The sequence below is a fragment of the Aplidium turbinatum genome, chromosome 1 (genome assembly GCF_918807975.1).
Source record: "Aplidium turbinatum chromosome 1, kaAplTurb1.1, whole genome shotgun sequence".
Lineage (NCBI taxonomy): Eukaryota > Metazoa > Chordata > Ascidiacea > Aplousobranchia > Polyclinidae > Aplidium > Aplidium turbinatum.
Window position 1 is genome coordinate 53,168,480 of NC_137472.1, and position 21,552 is coordinate 53,190,031.

At 38.6% G+C, this 21,552-nt stretch overlaps 1 protein-coding gene across 1 annotated transcript; it reads left to right on the forward strand.

Moving 5' to 3' along the window:
* Positions 1 to 1,472: 1,472 nt before the first annotated feature.
* LOC145775142 (ras-related and estrogen-regulated growth inhibitor-like) lies at positions 1,473 to 14,243 on the forward strand. The gene is made up of 4 exons (XM_082586375.1): positions 1,473 to 1,644; positions 6,996 to 7,052; positions 12,310 to 12,383; positions 12,769 to 14,243. The coding sequence occupies exons 1-4, from the start codon at positions 1,575 to 1,577 to the stop codon at positions 13,471 to 13,473; spliced, it is 906 nt and encodes a 301-aa protein (XP_082442501.1). The 5' UTR covers positions 1,473 to 1,574; the 3' UTR covers positions 13,474 to 14,243.
* Positions 14,244 to 21,552: the final 7,309 nt, after the last annotated feature.

A 21,552-nucleotide genomic window follows, 5' to 3' on the forward strand; every position in this document is an offset into this window, starting at 1 on the left:
TGTGGATAAATTAGACCGTAGCGTAGAGCAACGCGTATCTGGGATAGATACAGGGCTGTATAAAGCACATTGTTCTTATTCTGAAGGTTGATTGTTCACAAGCGTATGTTGTTGAAACAATGACTTAGTCGAGTTTTGTCATAATTTACGACTATGGCGCAAATAAACTGAAACAACAATGCATCAAGTTAATTTGTATGTCTTGTAAGGTACCATTAAATAACCGGTTCAGTTTGTTTTTATTTCTAACTATCACAACGAAAAACAATATATGCCAAACATAGCAAAGGTCTAGAAAAAGGTAAAAGCGACAAAACGCGGACGTTATAATGTACATGATAGCCTACTAAAGCAGGACAATCAGTTTAAAATGTGGCGTGGTCGCAACACCTTAATAGAATTTTTAAATGTTTAGAAAATAAAGGGAGAAAAAAACGTTTCAAATTATCTTGTCTTAAATAAGATATGTGTTTAAAGTGCTTGTGTGAAATCTTATTCTTGGTCTTTTTCTCTACTTGAATCTTGGGAAGGTGCTAAGCTTGTGTGAACGTTATTCAATATTTGAATTTTGATTTTGACAAACGATAGATTTCCAGCTAGAAAGAGTTTTTGTGTTTGGATTATGTCAACTTTTAGAGACGTTGAAACGATGTAGAAAGCAAATCTTGCTGTCTGGGTTATATTTGGTTTTTGGCCCACGCATTTCGGTATCACTGACGAAAAGCAGATGGTTAGAAAACGCTTAATAACAACGATAAATTTCGATCAATGTTTTAACGTTTTGTTGGTTTTGGTTTGAAAAAAATTATCGTTTTGTTCGAAGAAATAAGGAGAATTGACTCAGCTCGAATGGTGCTTACCTTCCCCTTACTCGTTAATGTCCTCAACAATGAAGCATCACACCCTTGTTACGTCACGGCGTCTTGAGCACACAAGTTGGCTAGTCTCAGATCAGCCGATAGGTTTTGATCCTGTCTGCTGAAAGGTAACGACTTAATTTTTGTGACTCAATGTTGTGTGATCTTTGATCAAGGTACAACCGTTTAATGGCGGTTTGAGAAAGTTGTGTGAAGAAAAGAAAAAAGAGACGGCATATATGCTAAAATGGTGTTTCATTGTCGGGAGAGTGTTTTGAGCTCTCAGACGCGCTTTCACTCTCGGTGAACAAGAGGAAATTGGGTTGTCTGCAGACTGACCCCAAAAATTTAGTGCCACTAGCAATGGTAGGTTAGCTTGTTTTACAAGAGCTGCTACTTTAAGAGAATTGTGGTAAAGGTTTTTCATTTCTTGTTCAATTAACCCAAGTCTGGTATAGTTTAAAGTTTTTCATCTTTTTTTCTTGTAATAGTTTTGCCTACGCCGGATAAGGACATTTGTATAGCAAAGTTGCGTCGAATGCAAACAGTTTTCAAGTTATAAACATTTACAATCAAAAGAATCGAAAGTCTAACTAGCGATGTTTTACAGGCACGTAGGTGAACTATTCCTTAAGAATAAAGAAAAAACTTTATAACAATTACGAAAGCAAATACATATTGCTGAATTCAATACAATTATTCAACTAACCATCAGAGATGTTTCGTTCCACGGCACAAAACCACATCAGGTTGATGGTGATTGGGGAGGAAAGAGTAGGAAAGTCAGGTAATTTGACTTACAATAACCTACATATTTTTAGTGTTATTTTTTTATCCCATTTTATTTCAGAAATATTAAAACGATCTTCAACTGGGTTTCAGTTCTTTGAAATATAATTTTACTTTGTGGCTTATTTGTGCAATTTCGTTTTTAGCTACAAAGTGTTTACAACAATCTTTAAAGATATAAAATCAACTGAAGCAATCCCTTTCCTTCAAGTTCTAAGATATCGGAATTTTTTAAGTGTCGTATTCTGTCCCAAAAATGGGATTTACGATGGTAAATCGCGTGCATGAACTTAGCAATAAAATTAATGGTTTGCCACGCAATTTGCACCGTTTCCGTGTATTTGAGTTTATTATAGAGTACGCGGACATGGTTACTTAACAAGAATTCAACCCAGAAATATGAAACATGGAATTCAAATTCTTTCTGAAACTTAGATGAAAATACTTTTCAAAAAGCTCAAAGTACAATTTTATGGATTTAGAAATAGCAATTTTATGTTCTTTTTTTCTTCAAGTCTTTCATTTCCTTTGCTCTCTATTTCATTGATGGCTTGGGTGTCGATGTTCAAGAACATTTGATAGTGTCACCGCTGTCGTCACCATTGACGTCATCATTGCAATAATATCGCAATAAAGGAAGAGAATTATATGACACTCAAAAGCTTAGCTTTAAATTGCAAACAGACGACCCATGTCAAATTTCGTTCTCAGTGAGCTGTTGTATAGTTTTACAAATGTGATGTATCTTAGTGCAGTTTTACTTTCAAGCGTAAGCCTTTAAAGGATAAAGCCTCTTAAATTCTTTCATTTTGAACTCTTTGCTTAACCTGTATTGTTGCTAACATTACCTAACAATGCGACTTACAAGATCAAAAAATATCTTTACATCATTTACCGGCTTAAAAGGTACCACAACTGCCAAATATTTGAATTTGATATTTTGAAGTTTTAAGATATTCTGTGTCTTGTCTTCGCAATAGCAACGCTGTTTTTCTCCATTTAACTGACTTTATCATCATATTCAAAAAGTCATAAAAACATATAATGACCCAAGTACTTTAGTACAATAATTGCATTGTTTTTGTTTAATGATACATAACATTTAACGTCATAAATATGAAATTTAGTTCGTGAAATTATTTAGAATTATGCTGGGAAGAGGCGAGAAATCTACACCATAATTTCTAATTGAAGAAAGCGATTTTAAAAGCAGGGTTTTTAAGTCGTAAAATATCAGGTTTACAAAACAAGCTTCACTGATTCCAATTTTTGTGAAATGTATAAAAGAAGAGAATGGATTTCGACAGTTTTGTTGGGACTGAAAATTAAAGATTGTATTAAATTGGTTATGTAAGCCTTTCTTCCCATTGCTAATTTAAAATCTATCAAAACTTAGACACTTCTGCACTGAAGCTGCACTCTTCAAAAAAAACAAAGAATTTAAATAAATCTGAAAGCGTTTTCCCACATTTACCGTCGTTTACCTTTGAACCCAAATTATCCACTACCTGGTCTACGCCATTCAATTAAGCGTCACTTGTTGTACCTAACTGAAGCCAATACATTCATCGAATACAACAGGCATCACTTGGTTGATTGATTGATTGAGGGCAAAATTAAAACTTTGAACTGGAAATTAAGTTTGACTGCTATTTCCTTGCTAAAAAGCATTTTTGTCCAGCAAACTGTATGGCCGTGGGAAACTTACTTTCCAAAACGGTAGCGGGTTACCAACCAGGGTGTGGTATATTTAAAAGCTTCTGGACACTGGCAATTTTTCTCGCAAAACCGCAATTTAATTTGGTGCTGTCGAATCACCGACTTGTTGTCATGGCAACGACACGTGCTTCTTGACAGATATGTCACAAGAAGATATTTACCAAGGGTGGGTCGCTTCGCTAGTCGTTTATTTGCGGCGATTTAGATAGAGCAAAATTCATCATTTTTTCATAGATTCAACGTCTGCAAACGTTGAATCTGCAGACGCTGAATCAATGTAAAAATGAGAGACTTTGCTGACTGGGTAATATTCTTAGCGTGATCGCTTGGCATGACTTTTGTCGTAGAATATTACACTTTTCGTAAACAAGAAAAATTTATTTAATTTGCTTACAGTTACAGCACAACTTGGAATGAGTTACTTCCACTGCGTCGTGTATTCTGTTGTTACGCGACATCAAATATGTTAGGTACTCTGAAAAATAACTAAAGCAAAGAGGAATTTCCTGAATTAGAAATTTCACAAGCGAAAAAGTGTTATCACTTCAATTTTTTTGGATGCTGCTCACAAATAATTATATTTTACATAAACAATAAGACAAATTTGCCATTGAAGTATGGATACTGATAATATATTATTATAATTAATGAATGTGAATCTTGTTTTCATTAGTCTAATCAATGTCTTCAGAGTGATACCAATCAATTTACACAAACAATTGCTTGCAAACGGTATTACTGTCAGGAGTATTTATCTACAAAAGAGATTATTTTCTTTCACGATTGTCCAAACCTTGTTTGGCATGCGAATCAAGTCAAATCTTATATTAAATACGTTTAAAAGTTGTAAATCGTGTCTTTACATGATTTACGAGCTAATAAGTGTACGCAAATTGTCAATACGTCTCCTATCCAATGAAAAAACAATAAATTAATGTAAGCCTGCGATAAATCTAACTTTATGCCTCACGTGAGTGCAAACAGAGCCAATTTTACAAGGACAACATCCACCGATTTTGCGGTCTGGCTTAGAACTGAATTTTTAACTAGATAACTTCTTGTACGGAGCTTTAGAGCAATTTCTTTTCAAACCGCTAACACCAGATTATACAGCGTCTAAAAACAAGCTTCCAAAAACCTTTGCATTGCAAGTTTATTTGTGGCTCTTCACTGGCGCAAATGGTGAAGAAATGCATTGAGTTTCTGCTCCAACGTAGCCTACAATGTAAATGTAATGACCACACTACTTGCAAGCTGAAGTTACATGTTTATAAACATTAAAAATAAAATATTTGTCAATAGAAGGATGCAATGTAAGTAAACCGTTTCGAAAATACGCAAATTTGAATTTTACAAAACGTAATTAAAAGACATGCTGCTGTAGCCTATATTTGTTTCACTGGTAGTATCAGGAAAGATAAACGTTAGGCAAGGCAGCATTTTCTGAAATTGCTGATGATATATTTCAACTTTCCGCCAACGGAAATACCAATAAAAAATTATACTATTTTGAAACATGTCGATGCCAGGCGCTTCTTGTTTGAGCAGTGATAAACTATTTTGCGTCTCACATCGCAGACAACAAATATGGAATGCCATTTTGAGCAAGCACCGAAAATCGTTGCCGCTTCTCAAACCAGCCTGTTTTTGTGAAAACGCTTCCACGTCTCTAAACGTTTAATTGATGTAGAAAACAGGGACTTCAGTTATCTGCATAAACCCGGCTCCCGAAATCCTGCAATAAATTGAAGATTTATGCTTCAAATACGTGAATGTAGAAGCGTGGCATTTTTAAATAAATTTTTGGGACCACTAAAAAAAAACTCATTTTCTGCAGTGAGTTTACTTCGTTTAACGTTGAATCTATTAAAAAAAAAATCTCTTGTCACCCAAGAAATACTCTCCGACAGTTTAACTACGTCACTTGGCATTAAACTTGACGTACAACCTTTCATACGCTTGAGCGGTAGTCAAGAAAAAAGACGTATGCTTTTCGAAGATAGCGCTGACATCAAAAGGATGATGCTTCCATTAAGGATTCCATTGACAATTGTTTGTTTTATATTTGATCGGCAGTTGTTCGATGCAAGTTGAAACAACTTTTAATACTGTAAAGGTCACAGGATGGGCACAATAGAGTAGGTCATGGGTCTCATGGTCGCAATACATTACAAATGCCTTAAACATTAAATTTTATCAACCAAGATGTTCTCCAAGCTTTGTTAACTTGAACACTTAGAGTAAAATTTAAGTTGACGGTAAAAAAACATGCCTGTTATTTTACGCTTTCAATTTTTTGATGAAAGAAACAAGTAAAATAAATCCTAGTAATGACTACAAACTTTTTCGGTGGTGACTTTATATAATTCAATAACTTAAACCGTGCTGGGTGTTACTGTCATCCCCACAAATTGTTTCCATGCAAGAGTACTTTTATCATGCACTGACTATTTTTGGTTACTTATTTTTCCCCGGGCCATTTCAATTTTACCAGAAGAAATACTGTTTTTGTTTTATTTTGCCAAATGTTGACTTTACTTTGACCTAACCAACCTCCTTTATTATTCAAAGTTTCTGTGTATTTTAATCATTTAGTGAAAAGTGTTGCACGAAAGACGATTTGCACAAGTTTGAACAAACATAGACAATGGTTAAATATCAAATGAAGTCCTTGGAAAGTGACTAAAAACTATTATTTACACGGTGCATTGCACAGGTTGGCGAGTGGTAGTAGTTGCTTTGTTTTTTCTTATAGCACCCTACCCAGATAGCAAATAAAAAATTTTTTTACATTTATTCAACGTCTGCAAATCCAAACTTTTTCGACTGCGCACATTTAGCCTTTGTCAACCATATAAAAAAAAAATTCAAAACACTAAAATAAGAAATGCGAGAAAATGAGTTACGTAATAAAAGAAATACAGACACAACACGAAAGGGTTTCATTAATACGTTCAACAGATAAGAGGCTTCTCAGGCAAACAACTGTCTGTTAAGCCCTGGATTAAAATTTGATAAGCGGAGCTTTGTAAATTTACTATTTGATAAGCATGCTTCATTATGATTAAGAAAGTAATCTTTCTTCCAAAATTGAAGTAGCCTAAATGAGATTTTGTCATCACTTTTATGACCAAGATAAGTGAAACGAAACAAAGATTCAACGTGCAGTTTTAATGGAGATTGCTTTCTTTTTGGAATACTTGAATTACAAGATTTTCCTAAAGACAGTAGCCTGTAAAATGAAATATTCCCAAATCATATGTTATTCAACTTATGACCTGCCATGACAATTTTAGCTTTTGATAGCTGCCACAATATCCCGTATTTTCTTTTGATTTCGAATCCATTCAGCAGTTGTTTTTTTTTGTTGCCATGTTAAACCCATCATAATTCATTCATGTGCTCTTTGCAGTGATCTTAGTTTAAGATTTAACTTTTTGAAAGGTTTCAAGTTTCCTTAGTACAAGTCAAACGTAGTACTTCACAAATATCTTCTAATAACATTTCGAAATTTTTGCGTCTTTAAATCATGCAGATAAAGTCGGTTAAACTGATTTTTCCACATTTAGACATTAAACTAGGCTATTGTGTGGAGAAATCATATCCATTTACGTTTATTTTTTTTTTTAGCTTTGGTTGTGAAATATCTCACCGGAAGATTCATCTGGGAATACCAGTCTGATTTTGGTGAGTATAGGCCTATTTAGAGTGGAATGAGCTTTTGAAATGTTTCACAGTGCTTTTAAGCTACTAGGCCTATATGCAAAACTATTACTGTAGTAACCAAAGCAAAGTGATTTACAAACTTACTGAAAAACGTCTACGTTTCTTGAAAGAAAGACTGGCTTCAGTAGCCTTTTGGTAAGCTGTAGCCCGCGGAAACTTCCCCAGCATGGCTTAAAAATAGGATAGACCTTCGGGCCCAAAACGCGTTCATGAAACAACAACTAATAAGATAGGCTACATATTTTTCTAGTGGCACATTAATTGTGAACAAATCTTCTAAGTGGTAGCCTATTGTGCATTACCACACTACACGCAGAAATGAAAAATGCTTGTCTACATGGTGTTCTAGCAGCCACTTCATCATCCTCCAACAGTGCAATGCTGAATGTTGCAGCTGGAGAAATTCATCAGCAATGCTTGGTAATAAGTTTTGCGCTAATGCAAAAGTTCATGCAAAATGCCACAATGTTAAACCCTTGGATTTCCGATAATTTGTATGCTCATTTTCTTAATCGTTCGCTACATTGAAACAGGTGTTTTTGTTAATCCAGTCATGATGTTGGTTTTGCACACGAAGCAAAAAATTGAAAAGCATTTCGCTGCTTGGCTTATGATTTTGGCATGCCAGATGCAAGCTTGAAATATTGGTTGCGCCGCGTTTTGTGTTGTAAAATTTCTACAGCAGGCTTGATCACATACAGCAGTGCTTCTCAACCCCTGGGTCGCGACCCGAAACTGCGTCGCCGTTTTATTTGGTTGGGTCGGTGTGTGTAAGATGTGTTGATAAAAGATAATGTCTCCTGAGCAAAGTTAAAACTTCCTTCTATTACTTTAGTTTTTGTAATTTCCACTGTTCAAACTACGCCGCAGGTTTCACCCGACGATTTTGCCACACGCATTTTGCGGTGAAGTGTACACAACAGTACACACTAGAGCTAGACTGATTGTGAAGTGTACACAACAGTACACACTAGAGCTAAACTGATTTGGAAGAAGAATTTTTATTCTGCAAAGTTTTGGAAACAACAACACGAGGCGAATATATCCTTGCTTTGGTCGCCTCAATTCTGAATGAAGAGGGACAGAGTGGGCCTGAAAACTACCAAAGCATTTTTGGGTTTCAAGAGGAGTTTATTGACATTCAGCGCAACAGTGTATTAATGAACTGTTGAAAGAAACTCTTGGTCAATTTGGACAAAAGTCAAGAATGAAAAGACTGTTGTTGGCACGCACGCAGTAAAAGCTCTCCTGCCATTTGTTACTACCTGCCTGTGTGAGAGCGGGTTTTCTGCGCTTACTCACATCAAAACAAAGGAGAGAAATTGTCTTCAACTTGAAGATGACATGATATTGGCACTGAGCAAGATAGCTCCTAATTTTGACAAATTGTTGAAACAATACAAAGTCAAGGCTCATATTAATATTAATTAAATTCGACATTTAGTTGTCATGTTTAATCGTGGTATATATGAGTGTGACTCATTGTTTCATGCTTACAAAACGTTGTGCGAAACGTAGTTTTGGAAATAGGGTCGCCAAATCTTCGCTATTAATTTAACCTTAATTTTTGGGTCACCACAAATACAGGTTGAGAAGCACTGACATACAGCCTACACAGGCAGATAACCTATCTTTTTACATTAACTTGACGTCTGTGTACGTTAATTCATGCAAACAGAACGGATTATGCTGGCTGCGATTTACACCTATACCGCACTTTGAAGGACAATGATACTCAACACACCTTCAGATCATGTGATAATCAAACTCTTTCACTTGGACGCTAGAAACTAATTGAGTGTTATGCACTCAATTAGGCGTAATAATCACTTTTCAACAGTCAATAGAAGGTTGAAAAAGGAAGCAGTAGATTATTACAACCAGAAATTACCATGGTAATCTGCAGAACCCTATGTGTCTAATTCCACCCTTTCTACAGGATGTCTTTTGTTGATAGCATGTTTAAAGTGCTTTCAATGTCATTTAAGTAATTATTATTTACACCATTATAGAAAATGATAGCCTTCTCTTCATAGCTAATCACTGATAGGGCATTTTGCTACCAAAAGATATGCATTATATTTTCATGAATTAGGCTACTTGAGCAGTTTGGTTCATTTCGTTGCAAAAAAGTTATTGAAAATGCGTCATACGAGTTGCGCAATACAAAACACAGTGTGAAATCATAAATGCAATCATATGATTTTTATTATTGTCAGGGTGTGGCAAGTAAGAGAGATTGAACAACTAAAAGCTGCGGGATACCAATACTCTGCAACGTATCAATGTTCCAAAACAAACACTCTAAACATTATGTCATATATAAAAAATTAAACAAACATAGATTTTATGCGCACAGAACATATTACAAAAGAATTAGTGTAGGCTACTAATATCCAGTAACCTACCTACCCTACCTATCTGTAACAAACATTTATAATTTATTGCTTTTTGAATCACCAAAATCACAACCAGGCGACCGTTTGATTTCAATACGAATCGCATGCCATATTTTTATCTCACTTCGTTAGAGCCTTGTCGGTAACAAGGCACAAATAGCTCTCATTATCCAAGGAATATCGTGATGTTTGATTCTTTCGTTTCATAGACGATTTTTGTTTCATAGCATCGACTATAGAATACTTTGATGTTCTCATATATATCAAAAATACCATTAACCCAAGCTAAAGTCAGTGCCGGTCTTTGGGGTGTACAAATTGTGCGATCGCACAGGGCCGGCAATTTACTCAGAAAATGCAGTAATTTTTGTCAATTCCAATGGAAAAAATTCAGTTCGATTCACAAGCAAGTACCGGTATCCTTGAAGTCAGTTGCGGCTTTAATATTCATACCCAAATTTTTGTTGGACATGCTATCAGAATGCACCAAATTCAAAGTGATTTTTTCTGGGGTAGGTCCCCCAGACCCCCGGCGTTGGGTGTTCGCCCGCCGGCCGTCAAAACTCCCCTCCCCTTTCAAAATACCTAGCTACGCTATACTGAATTGGATCATTGTTATTGGGGCCCGCAAAGCATATTCCGCACAGGGCCCGAAATACCCTAAGACCGGCACTGCTAAAGTAATCCACTAGGCATGGTCAAAGCTCAAACTATGTTTTGTAATAAATAAAGACATGTAATAAATATTAGCCTACTTTTGCTTAATTGTTCTTTGGAAAGCTTTTGCGGGTAGAAAAGGCTCAGTTGCGTTTATCAATGCAAAGTAACTGTGGAGAATCTACAGTATATGCGCGGTACACCGTACATGGAATATTTATACACCACATTAGAGTCACTACTCACTAGACTACTACGGATGAAATTATCTTTTCAATTTTTTTTAATTTACATCTTGGTAGTGCCGCGAGGTTGTAGCCTTTATATCATGGCATAAAAACTTACACTAAAATACACAATTTTTTGTGATTTCTGTCGAATATCAATTTATTACTTAACTTCTTCTGAATAGGTCTACTCAAAACAAAAGATTTTTGTTGAAACCAAAACATGACGTCACTGCAAAACGCTTGCAACCATGAAACCTTGTTGCAAGTGCTTGCAACGTTGTCTTTTTTAAAGTACGGTATCATCAGCTCCCAAATTAGACACCACCAAAGGTCCTGAACTTTGAACAACAACAAACTTCAATCAATTACTATAAGCTTTAGTGACATTGACAGTTGTCTTGCAACAGAATGAAATACCAGGTTGGCGATAAAGCAGCCACTTTTTCTCAATCAGATGATCTCGTTTGCTTTTTGCAAGATGTATCAAAAATGCAATCCTTAATTACTGAAGAAGTGTCGATTGAACACTTATCAAAGCATTCTTGAATGGATACAAAAAGCTATCGCTATTTCTGTCACTTTAAGCAAAGCTTGTATGTTGCCAATTTAACGGTTTGGGTAAATGGTGATAGATGCTATTTCGATAACAAAGCTTTTGATTTACCGAGCAGATAACCTTGCCAGTACCTAATGTTAGATCTAGATCCTACGTTTAAAAACTAAAAAGTTCTTTCCGAATGACTTTTTTCGAACATTTATGAAGCTCGTTCTAAAGCGCAAGCTAACTAACCCTTTCTAAACTTAAATAAACTTGGTAACAGTTTTTTAGATACCGGTATCTGATGAATTTTGATTTTACGGTGTCATGTATTAGAGTTAGAGCAAATGACTTATGTCATTACCGGAGTCTCATCTGTTGAACAAGCAAGCCTTTGCAATTTGCAAGAGTCCCAGTTGCGCATCAAGGCAATGAGACTTGTATCTTACTTGATTCAATCACTAAGCTAAAGAACTTCTTATCTTCTGATTGAACATCATGTGTGTGAAAATTCGGACTACTTACTGATGCAATCTTCATGCATAGTCTACAAATATTCCCCCACCAACACTTGCATCTCTGTATCTCATGCTTTCTTGATGTACGTTGGAGATAAGTCCATGTAAAAGTTTTTAGGACAGTATTTTATCACTGACATACAATGTCACATAGAGAAAAAGATCAATTTGTGAAGTTAGGCTTTTGAAAACTCGCTGCAAGTGGAACCCGAAAAAAATACAATAATTACACAATTTTAGAAAATTGTTTTGTGCTAGACTTTTCTGTGCATGTCCCTTGCTCAAAAGACCAACCATCGGGAGAGTTCCTATTTTAAACAATTTGGGCACTTTTCTTAGTTGACTTCACCGGTTTATTTTTATGTTTTCTATTTACTTGTGTTTTTCCATATACTGAAGGCAGGGCCGGATTTAGCTGATGGGGGGCCCGGGGCACTTTTAGATCGGGGGCCCCCGTGCAAAAATTTTTTTCAAGCCTACGGCGCGAAAAACCATCTCTACGTCTACAGTAGCATCAGTCCAGTACTGCACAGCATTTTGAAGAAACTTTAAAGGCCAAAAGGAAAAAAATAACACAAAATCACATTTTTTCCACATAGGAGGGCCCTTCAAAAGTCGGAGGGCCCGGGGCAACTGCCCCCCCTAAATCCGGGCCTGACTGAAGAGACTGCCGTTTGGGTGGCCACAGCTTTATGAATAAACTATAGCCTACAAGTTTGGTTTCCAAACCGGAATGATTACCTTTACTGGCGTAGGCTACAATATTTTATATACAGTATAGTTTTTCAACTTTTACAACAAAACGATTTCACATTTTCAGAAAAATAAACCTTAGTAATCTAGGTACCATACTTTAAAATTGTATATATTTTTCAGATTGGAAGTACGCGTATCAAACAAATATTGACGGAGTCCAGGTCCACATGGAAATCATAGACTCATTAACCATGGTGAGACACTGAATGTTTTCAATAGTAACTAATCTAAAACTAAAAATAGAGTCGATGCGAAAACTGAGGAAAGATTTTCTTTTTACTTTAATCTTGTTCGAGTTAAGACGTGAGAGGAAAATGGTCTACAAAGCTCACATCGAAAAATATCACACAACTTTTACAAATTTACTCTCTCTGACATATACGTAACACCTTAAGCGTAAAACCATTATCGCTTATCATGTTATAAGAGAAGAGGTTGTCAGAAAGTTTTTGATGCTATTAACACTAATGGCTTATTTTGGTTTCTGTTGGAGTTACCGGTTGCTTCAATTTCTTTTGGCTAAAATACTAATCCAGCTCAAAGTAATCTTATATTGAATGTTGCTGTATTTTTGTACAGGACGATGCCCATATTCGTTGGGCGGAAGGATTTTTGTTCGTTTATGACATCACAAACCCAGACAGCGTGAACAGAATTGAACAATTCAAAAACCGATTAGAATCGGTCAGATCTTCTCGAACATTTTGTATGGTTGTGGTGGGAAACAAAATCGACCTCGAACACTGCAGAGAAGTGAAGCCGGAAAAAGCAGAACAGATTTCGTCGAGTCTGTCAGCAGCTTGCCACGTCGCATGTTCAGCATGTGGCTGTGAGTTGAACGTTCGGTTTGCTTTCGATGAACTCTGCCGCGAAGTGGCGCAATTGCGTCAAAGATCTGCTCAAAAACGTGAAAGAAGAAGGAGCAGCTTAAGCCAAGTTAGACAAGGACTAAAAATGTTGGTACAAACGGGAAAAAACAAAAATCACGCAGCATCAGTTTCAGAAAATGGTGGTACTAGTCCAGTAGGTGGTACTGGTGGGCGGTGCAATAACAGTAGAAAGGGAAGCAAGTACACGCCTTCGTCCCCATACTCCAGTTTAATGTCTGCTCCTGTGCTAAATGATTTGCCCGAAGAAACAAACGCTTTCTTTCATTTATACTCCGATGATAGTGACAAAAAATTACGCAAAAGTCGAAAGTCGTCGTTAGAAGGAGGTGACGAAATCAACAAAAGACATTCCCTGCAGCATCACAAACACCCCTTTGGAGCAATTTTATCTTAATCTTTTATGTATATTTCGAAGTACAATATTTGTAATCATCACCAAAATTCTTGTAATCAGATGATATATGTGCAAGATTTTGTGATACCTGCCATGTGACGGATTACTGTAGACTACCATACGATAGTACATTAATTCTCATAAGTTATTTCTTTTGTTTTCAAACCCACGGTTCCGAACTTGCATGAGTATACGACAGTACGACACACTACTCGTATTGATCAACTTAAAACGATGCGTTTCAAACACGTTGCTGTTATGTAAATGTGTATCTTTTTATTTCATGTAGTATATTGGCTTGAATATTGCTACATCGATTATTATCTAACTAAGATAGTGAGGTGGTTATAGGTTGTATTCACAAAATTTTGATTGGAAAATCTTTTGCAACACTGCACTTGAACAAGGGTTTATGAATTCTTTACACCTTAGCAAGAAGGTATGCATTACGCTGATGAAGCTCTCCCACAAAGCAAATCAGTCACTTTTTACATTGATTTAACGTCTGGTAAACGAAGTCCGAAACTACGCACTACGGAGTTGCAATGCTCCATTTGGGAACCACTAATTGAACAATTTCTTGTTAAAAAAATGCAACTCAATTTTGTCTATCGCTGTCGTCACTTCTTCCTACAATCGGCTGCCAAGATACAATTCAGGTTCTTTTAAAAACATGTGGGCTATATGGACTACTATTGACAGATTACCTATGAGAATTCTTGAGTACTTATATAAGCTTTCTGTTATGTTGAAAATACATTTGTTTTGTTTGTGTACTCTTCTGTTGTTGAGCAAACCGTTGATGTTATTTAGTCGTCGTCGTGTGAGCCTCTGGGGCCGAGGGTCTATCCTTTTACCACCCCAGATTCACGATGTTCCCGGACTACACTGGAAGGCTACTAGAGAGCAGCCAGTCTTTGGTTTCATCATCCATGACACGCAGACCTTCCACTCCGTTAGGTGGCTTGAAGATGGAACAGTCATTGATGATATGGTCTGCGGTCTGTTCCTCAGCACCACATTTACAGGAGGAGGAAAAGGCCATTCCCCATTGGTGCATGGTTGAGCGGAAAAGCCCGACGCCCGTACGGAGACGGTTGAGGCGCACCCATGCCTGTCTTGGTAGTGTTAGGCCGATGGGGCGTGTGTCCGCGTCGGGGATGAACGAATAGAGTCTGGTGGCGCTTGACTTCCATTCAGAACTCCATTTATGGTCCGCCAAAGTAGCCGCAGAGATGTCTTGTACATCAGCTTCGTTGATAAGAAGTTGAGCGGCTGGCACGAATGGGTGTCTTGATTTCAGTCGACGGGGGTGCTCGTTTGGGAGAGTAGAGATCTTGTGGTGGAGAAGGTGGTTAGGCTCCAGTGCTCGTCGACCGAGGGACAGAGCGGCTTCTTCGCGACGAAGCTCAGCGGGTTGGATGCCAGCGAGAATGGGGAGATTGTCCAATGGTGTGGGACGCAGGCATCCGTTCACTGTGCCCAGGGCGCTGTTTATGGCAGTGTCGATGTTGTGGTAGTGAGCACTGCAACACCAAACAGGTGCACAGTACTCTGCTGAAGAGTAGACAAGGGCTAAGGCTGCTATACGCAAAGTGTCAGCCCTCGCCCCCCAGCTAGAGCCTGCCAGGCGCTTGAGTAGCGCAGCGCGGGATGTGAGTTTCTTGCGCAGTGACACCAAATGGTGGCAGTATGTGAGCGATCTGTCCAGTGTTACCCCAAGATATCTTGGTTCGGGGCAGAAGGACAGAGATTTTCCGTTGTTTTGGACGTGTAGCTCACGATCAGCTTCCCGATTGTGGAGGTGGAAAGCTGCTGCCACAGCTTTGGTTTCGCTGAGTTTCAGTCGCCAGTTCTGGAGATACGCTGAGAGAGTTTTCATGTCCTGGCTCAAGATGTCTTCTAGATTTTCCCACGACTTTGTGGAGTGGAGAATTGCCAAGTCGTCCGCATAAGCGTATTTTGCGGAAACCGTAGTTGGCAGGTCGTGGGTGTAGATGTTGAAAAGAAGTGGAGCCAGGACCGATCCCTGTGGGACGCCGTTTTTCAGGCGTCTCAGTCTGCTTCGCCGTGAGCTACCGGTGGTGAGGGTGAAGCTTCGGTTCCTGACAAAGTCCATGATCATATGAACCATATGCCGGTCAGGAAGCAGGCAAAGCAGCTTGCAAGTAAGGCCGCGATGCCATACGGTGTCATAAGCAGCTGTGAGATCTAGAAAGACAGCGCCGGCCTTCTTTTTTGCCTCATAGCAATCCTCGATGCCTTGGGTTAAGAGTGTGACTTGATCTACGGTGGATTTTCCGCGCCGAAACCCAGTTTGCTCTTTTGGAAGGAGCGGGTCAATGATTGGGTTGACGCAGGCATAGATCAGTCTTTCGAGGATCTTAAAAGGAACACAGAGGAGGGATATCGGACGATAACTCTTTGGGTCCTCTGGTGGCTTGTGAGGCTTAGGGATCGCAACTGCTAAAGCTCTTCTCCAGATTTTTGGGATTGTGAGGTGGTGCAGGCAGGAAGAGAGGAATCTACGTAACCAGGACTTTAGGGCATGGCCAGCATGGAGCACAAGCTCAGGGCAGATCTTATCCGGCCCTGGAGACTTGTGTGGTTTCACTAGGCGGAGGGCGGTGGCGAATTCCTCTGGAGTGAAGTCTTCAGAGATTGTTTCTTCTTGTGGTGTTTCCACTCGCCACAGGGCAGATACTTCCTTGGCAACAAGGCGGGATGCCTTGCGGTTCTTTGTCTTGTAGACCCGTTCTGCACTAGCTGGGAAGCGATGGCATTGGCAGAAACGGGGCACTGACGAGGGGAGTTTGCTGAGCGCCCAGTGAGGTTGTTGATGATGCTCCATGCTTTGCGGCTTGAATGTGAGAAGTCGATGGTTTGGACAGCTTCATTCCATCGCTCAAGCTTCTTTGTGTCCAGCCGCTCAAGTAGTCTAGTGGCAGCGGTGTTAGAAGCAGCACCACTTGTGGCGGCTAGGTATGAGCGATAGAGAGCTTCACACTCAGAGTCCCAGCATGGTGTATAACGGGTTATTTAGTGGTCTATAGCTACTAGGTGGAGACTAAAATGTGGCATACAGATTGGAACTGTGAATTGTAGAAGGTGTTACTTCGCCAGAAAAAGCTCACAAAAACTCAGTTGAAAGCGTCCCAACAAAGGCAAGATAATTTAATTGTTGGATTTCGCAGTTTCGCGCTGCTAAATGGTCTTGCAGAGAACCGATATGGGCATCAGAATTATTAATCAAGAGCAATAGCGTTGAGAGACCCGAGATGATTTCAGGAGCCCGTAACCTTTTCAAGGATCCGGGAACTTGAATAAACTACCGGGTATTGTTTGAATTTCGAGGGTTTTCTTAGAATTTGGGGAGCCAAGGATTTTATTGGTACCAAATAATCCTCTCAAGAGTGAGAGTTTCTCAGAATTAACAAGGCTAAAGTAGAAATGCAAAATTGTGATTTTATCATTGCTAATTGTTAGTCAAATCCCGCAAACCAACACTTTTGCTGTACACAAGTCAAACTAGTTACATGCTGTTCAAATATAAAAGTGATATTGGGGCTGAAAAAAAGCTAAGATTTGTTCAACATGGGGCTACAGTTTTTACTGTTCTCAAATCCATTTCTATGGTAAATCTTCATGTTTAATCGGACCAGTTTACTTTCTAGCACTAGTTGCAACGCTCATCTGATGAAAGTGAAAGTAAAAGCAACAATAAACAAGTTGATTTATTGCTTCACTGAAGTTTCGCGCACCACGATAATACGCATCCTCAGAGCAAATAACATACAAAGGAAAATTTACAAAGTTATATAGCCTACTGTAGTGCGGTTGAAGGCAAGAAAAAAATGAAACACACATTATTTTAAAGATTGGCCAGTTTACTTTAGTTTGGTATAAAAGTTATCTGTTAACTAAGCGGAGTTAACAGTGACTGCATTTATTAAAGGCTTAATGTGACTCTTCCTAACTATTGGTAGGCTACATGCAGCAATACTATATTACCTCATTCAACTTACACAATTGTAAATGTAAACAGTTTTAGTGTTCTAAAACTGCTGGGCTACACTACACTAAAAGATAAAAATTCAGAATCTGCAGAGTTTGCACAGAAGGTAATGTCAAAGGAAAGAGAAAACGTGGCAAACAAGCAAAACGTTGGCAAGAAAACATTCAGACTTAGACCATAGATTCAATTTTGGTAAGACTACGCGAGATAGCTCAAAATCACCACTCTTGGTAACAAATAACCCATGGTGATGGGCAATCTGCTGTAAGCGGAGACGGCGACTGGTGACGTTGTATTGTAAAGAAGGTCCATCTGAGCAGCAACTCTTGCCAGAGCAAAATGAACACAACTCAATAGCCTAACATACAAATATGCAAATTCCACTACGGTAATGCTTTCATTCTCTTGAAATAGCTTGTCCTATCGCAATCATTTGAGCTTTTGTTTTTTCTAAAGTCTTTTTCTCTCTCTCAAACTCGTCCAGCTGATTTCGCAGTTGAACAATGATGCACCAAGGAAAAACACACCCAAGCATGTAATCATCGGACGGTAAACCGGGAATAGAGTTTTGAGTTCTGTAAACTTGTTTGTTCTTTCCTACTGACATGTAAGAACCAGCAAAGAATGGTGACAACAAACACAAAAGACAATGTTTTCTGTATGGGCCAACCCCAATTTCTTCAGCAATCTGGCCGTTCATAACACAGGGCATAACCGCACCTTTCAAAAAAGTCATAGGGTTGTGGCAACAGTCGATGCATCGGTACGTAAAAGTGCCTTCACTTTGGGCTGTCAACAGCTTTTGTGCATCACTCTCAATAATTTGTCGTCTTTCTGTATCAGACACGATTTCTGCCAACTTTCTACCTCCGTGTCTTTCTGACATGTTTGATTGTACACCAAACTAAACTTTACTTCAGCTTATGTAGGCTAGCTCCTTTCTAAACTCAGCAATAACTTCGAGCAAAAGTCGACATCTCAAAACAAACAATTCCACCTGTAACGCTTACACTAACTGTTTAAAATTAAAACTTGTCACTGAAATATTGATCAAATGCTTGTGACGTCATAACGAAAACTACAGAAATCAAAACTGACAAGCTTATTTGATCTAAAAAAAGGATGTCGGCTTACAATGACTTCACATTGCATGCAGTAGCCTACATTCGTGTATATTGGCCTACAGTCTACAGATATTTTATCAGTTTTATTTTCAGCAAACATAGCCTAATCTGTTTCTAAAAAAACGTCAAAATCATTAGAACGATGTGCTTGTCTTTCAATTTTATGGGCTACTCGAGTGACGGGAGCCCTGATTTGACGCCTGAGAGCTTGCGGCTGTTTATTTGGCAAAACACTCAATGGCATGCTGGAAGGTGGACCCTAAGTGCTAAAGAATAGCCAGTTTTGCTGTAATCACTTTTTTAACTTTAGCTTTATTTTGTATTATTTAAAATTTTGATGCATCGTTTATCAATTTTGGCTAAAATGTTTCCAAAAAAAGATATTCCACTAATTTTCATTGATAGCCCAAATACGCTAAAAATAAAATAGGCCAAGTATTGTTCCTATTAGCTTACACAAGTTTGCCATCAAAAAAATAAAATACTTGCCGAAGTATTCACGAGTAGGCCCTGCTTTCGTAACACAAGTGTTCCGCTTTTTACAAAAGTGGAAGAACCTTGATTCAACGTAATGTAGAACTGACAGATTTTGCTTTTTGGGTTCCAGTTTAGATTTTCCTGACTGTTCAGTCAAGTAGCCGCCTACAAGTAGGAGAAGTCGTAACCCCTCGGACAGGAGGAGACCTCGGACAAAGACTTTTCCGCCACATTTGCCAATAAATTTTAGCCTATGAATATAAGCATATTTGGACCGTTATTACAGTGAGAGTGTGGACTACTGGATGACCTCACACCCAGGAAAAAGTGAAAACCCATGTCAATTTATGATCTTCCTTTATTGTGTAGTTTTGCATGGGACAGAGTGGCAACTTCAATGAACATCAAGAAAGGATTTTCCTGCACAGGCATTTTCCCTCTTGACTGCAACATTTTCACGAACGATGATTATATAATTGGCTGAACTGTTACCGATGGCCCTGACCCTACAGTTGACACACTACTTTCTGACGAGAGCAATGCAAATGATTGATTGATTGAATCTTTATCCTCGGACTGGGAAAGCTTCTTGCAGAGCTTAATCCTGGCAGTTTCGCATACTTGTAGAGGCTTTGAATCACTGACGCAGGCCCGGTCACCGAGATTGACAGAGTGAAGTTTCCGATTGTTGAAGTCTTGTTGCCGGGGAATTATTCCATCCATTAGATGCCGCTGGATGGAGAGCAGTCCTTAACGTGCGTTGCTCAAGCGCACACCCCGAGAGTCGAACCAGCGCCGCTTCATCTTGAAGCTTCTTCGTTCCAGAAGTCACGCGCTAACCCACTGAGCAATCGGGCTATGATGATCAAAGCGAGTCATTAACTTCCGGTATTACACCAAAAAGATTGTGGAGGTAGCAAAAGCTCCACTTCGGCAAATCACCTCTACTCGAAAGAGGGGTAGATGCATGATTGCCACCGATACCCCTGAAAAAGAACAACTGCAAAGCACGAAATCAAATTCGAAACCGTCCCATTTCGTGAAAAGAAAAGTTGCAAGAGCTCTTTCTCTTTTTAATGTGCCAGAGAGGAGTTCTGATGAAAGCGTGCAAATGGAACTAGTGGACACCGACAATGATGACGGTAACGAAACTGCAGAAGCTGAAAAGATGCACAAAAAACAATTACGAATTGGCTGTTACGTGCTTGTTCGCTTTCAGCCGCCAAAGAAAAGTGCTGTTTTATTATGTTGGTCAAGTTATTTCAAACGAAGGATCTGATAATTCAGAAAACGATGGAAGCGAAGATTTAGGTGAACGGGAAGTGAGTACTAATAATGGCAATGGCAGCACTCCAGATGAATCTGAAAAAATTACAGTGAAGTTTTTGCGTCAGCATGCTAAAGTTCCAGGTTCATTTGTCGGGCTGGTAATTCATGATACTCATTATGCATGCGGTGAAACGATCAGACATTGAAAGGTTGTTGCCAGATCCCGTTCAGATTCATGGTTCGAAGAGGCAGCCATCTGTCACAAAATTTGAGATGCAAATGTCCGGTTATGTGCAGACTTAAGGCGAAACTTTGATTTCATGTTGTGTAATCAGGCCCATAGCCAGTGCCATGGAGGGCTATCCAATTTGTAGGGGGGGGGGGGGGGGATTAAAATTGCGTGAATGCATGCATTTATACAGTTTATTATTGAAAAAAAATCTTCTAGGGGGGCAAAAAATATTCAGGGTTGCTTCACTCCCTGGTTGGCTGCGTGTAACTCGTTTCCTTTCAACTGATGTTCGTTCGTTAACCATAAATTTGTATTGTACATATACTACCATCCCTAAAGTTGCCATTTTGCGATGCAACGTTTTAAAGTGCACCTATATTTTATTGCTCAGCTTTCCTCTTGCGGTGTATTAAATCTAAAAAGTTGGAAAAAAATTTTTGAAACTCTCAAAGCATCAACTCAAGCTTAGCAAGACAATGCCCGAGGTCACCTGTAAGCTTATCCAACTCACCCTACGGTTGCGGAGAATTCGCACACTCGCAAGCCAGTCATGTTTTGGCATACTGACTGCTTATCTTACGGAGAATACTTCTGATATTGTTATCATTTTTTCCATAATAAATATCCAACAAATTGATAGCTGAGCTCCTTCCGAAAATTGTTAGAACTGCGAGAAATATAAAAAAAATCAAAAATTGTCCGACGTGTCACGACTTTCGGTTCAACTGTTGTCAGTATTTCAGTTTCTTCCCTGACAGCAGAATCCATCATTTTTACATTGATTCAACGTCTGCGGACGTTGGGTAGATGTAAAAATGACAGATTTTTGTCTGGGTTGTTAATTGTTAAAATTTAAATCTTTCCTTTTTTCTAACTTAATTCAAACTTTGCGCGCGATAATTTTGTCTAGATTTGAATTTTCATTTTGCGTGTTTAGTTGGTTTCAACAACATGGTCCTGTG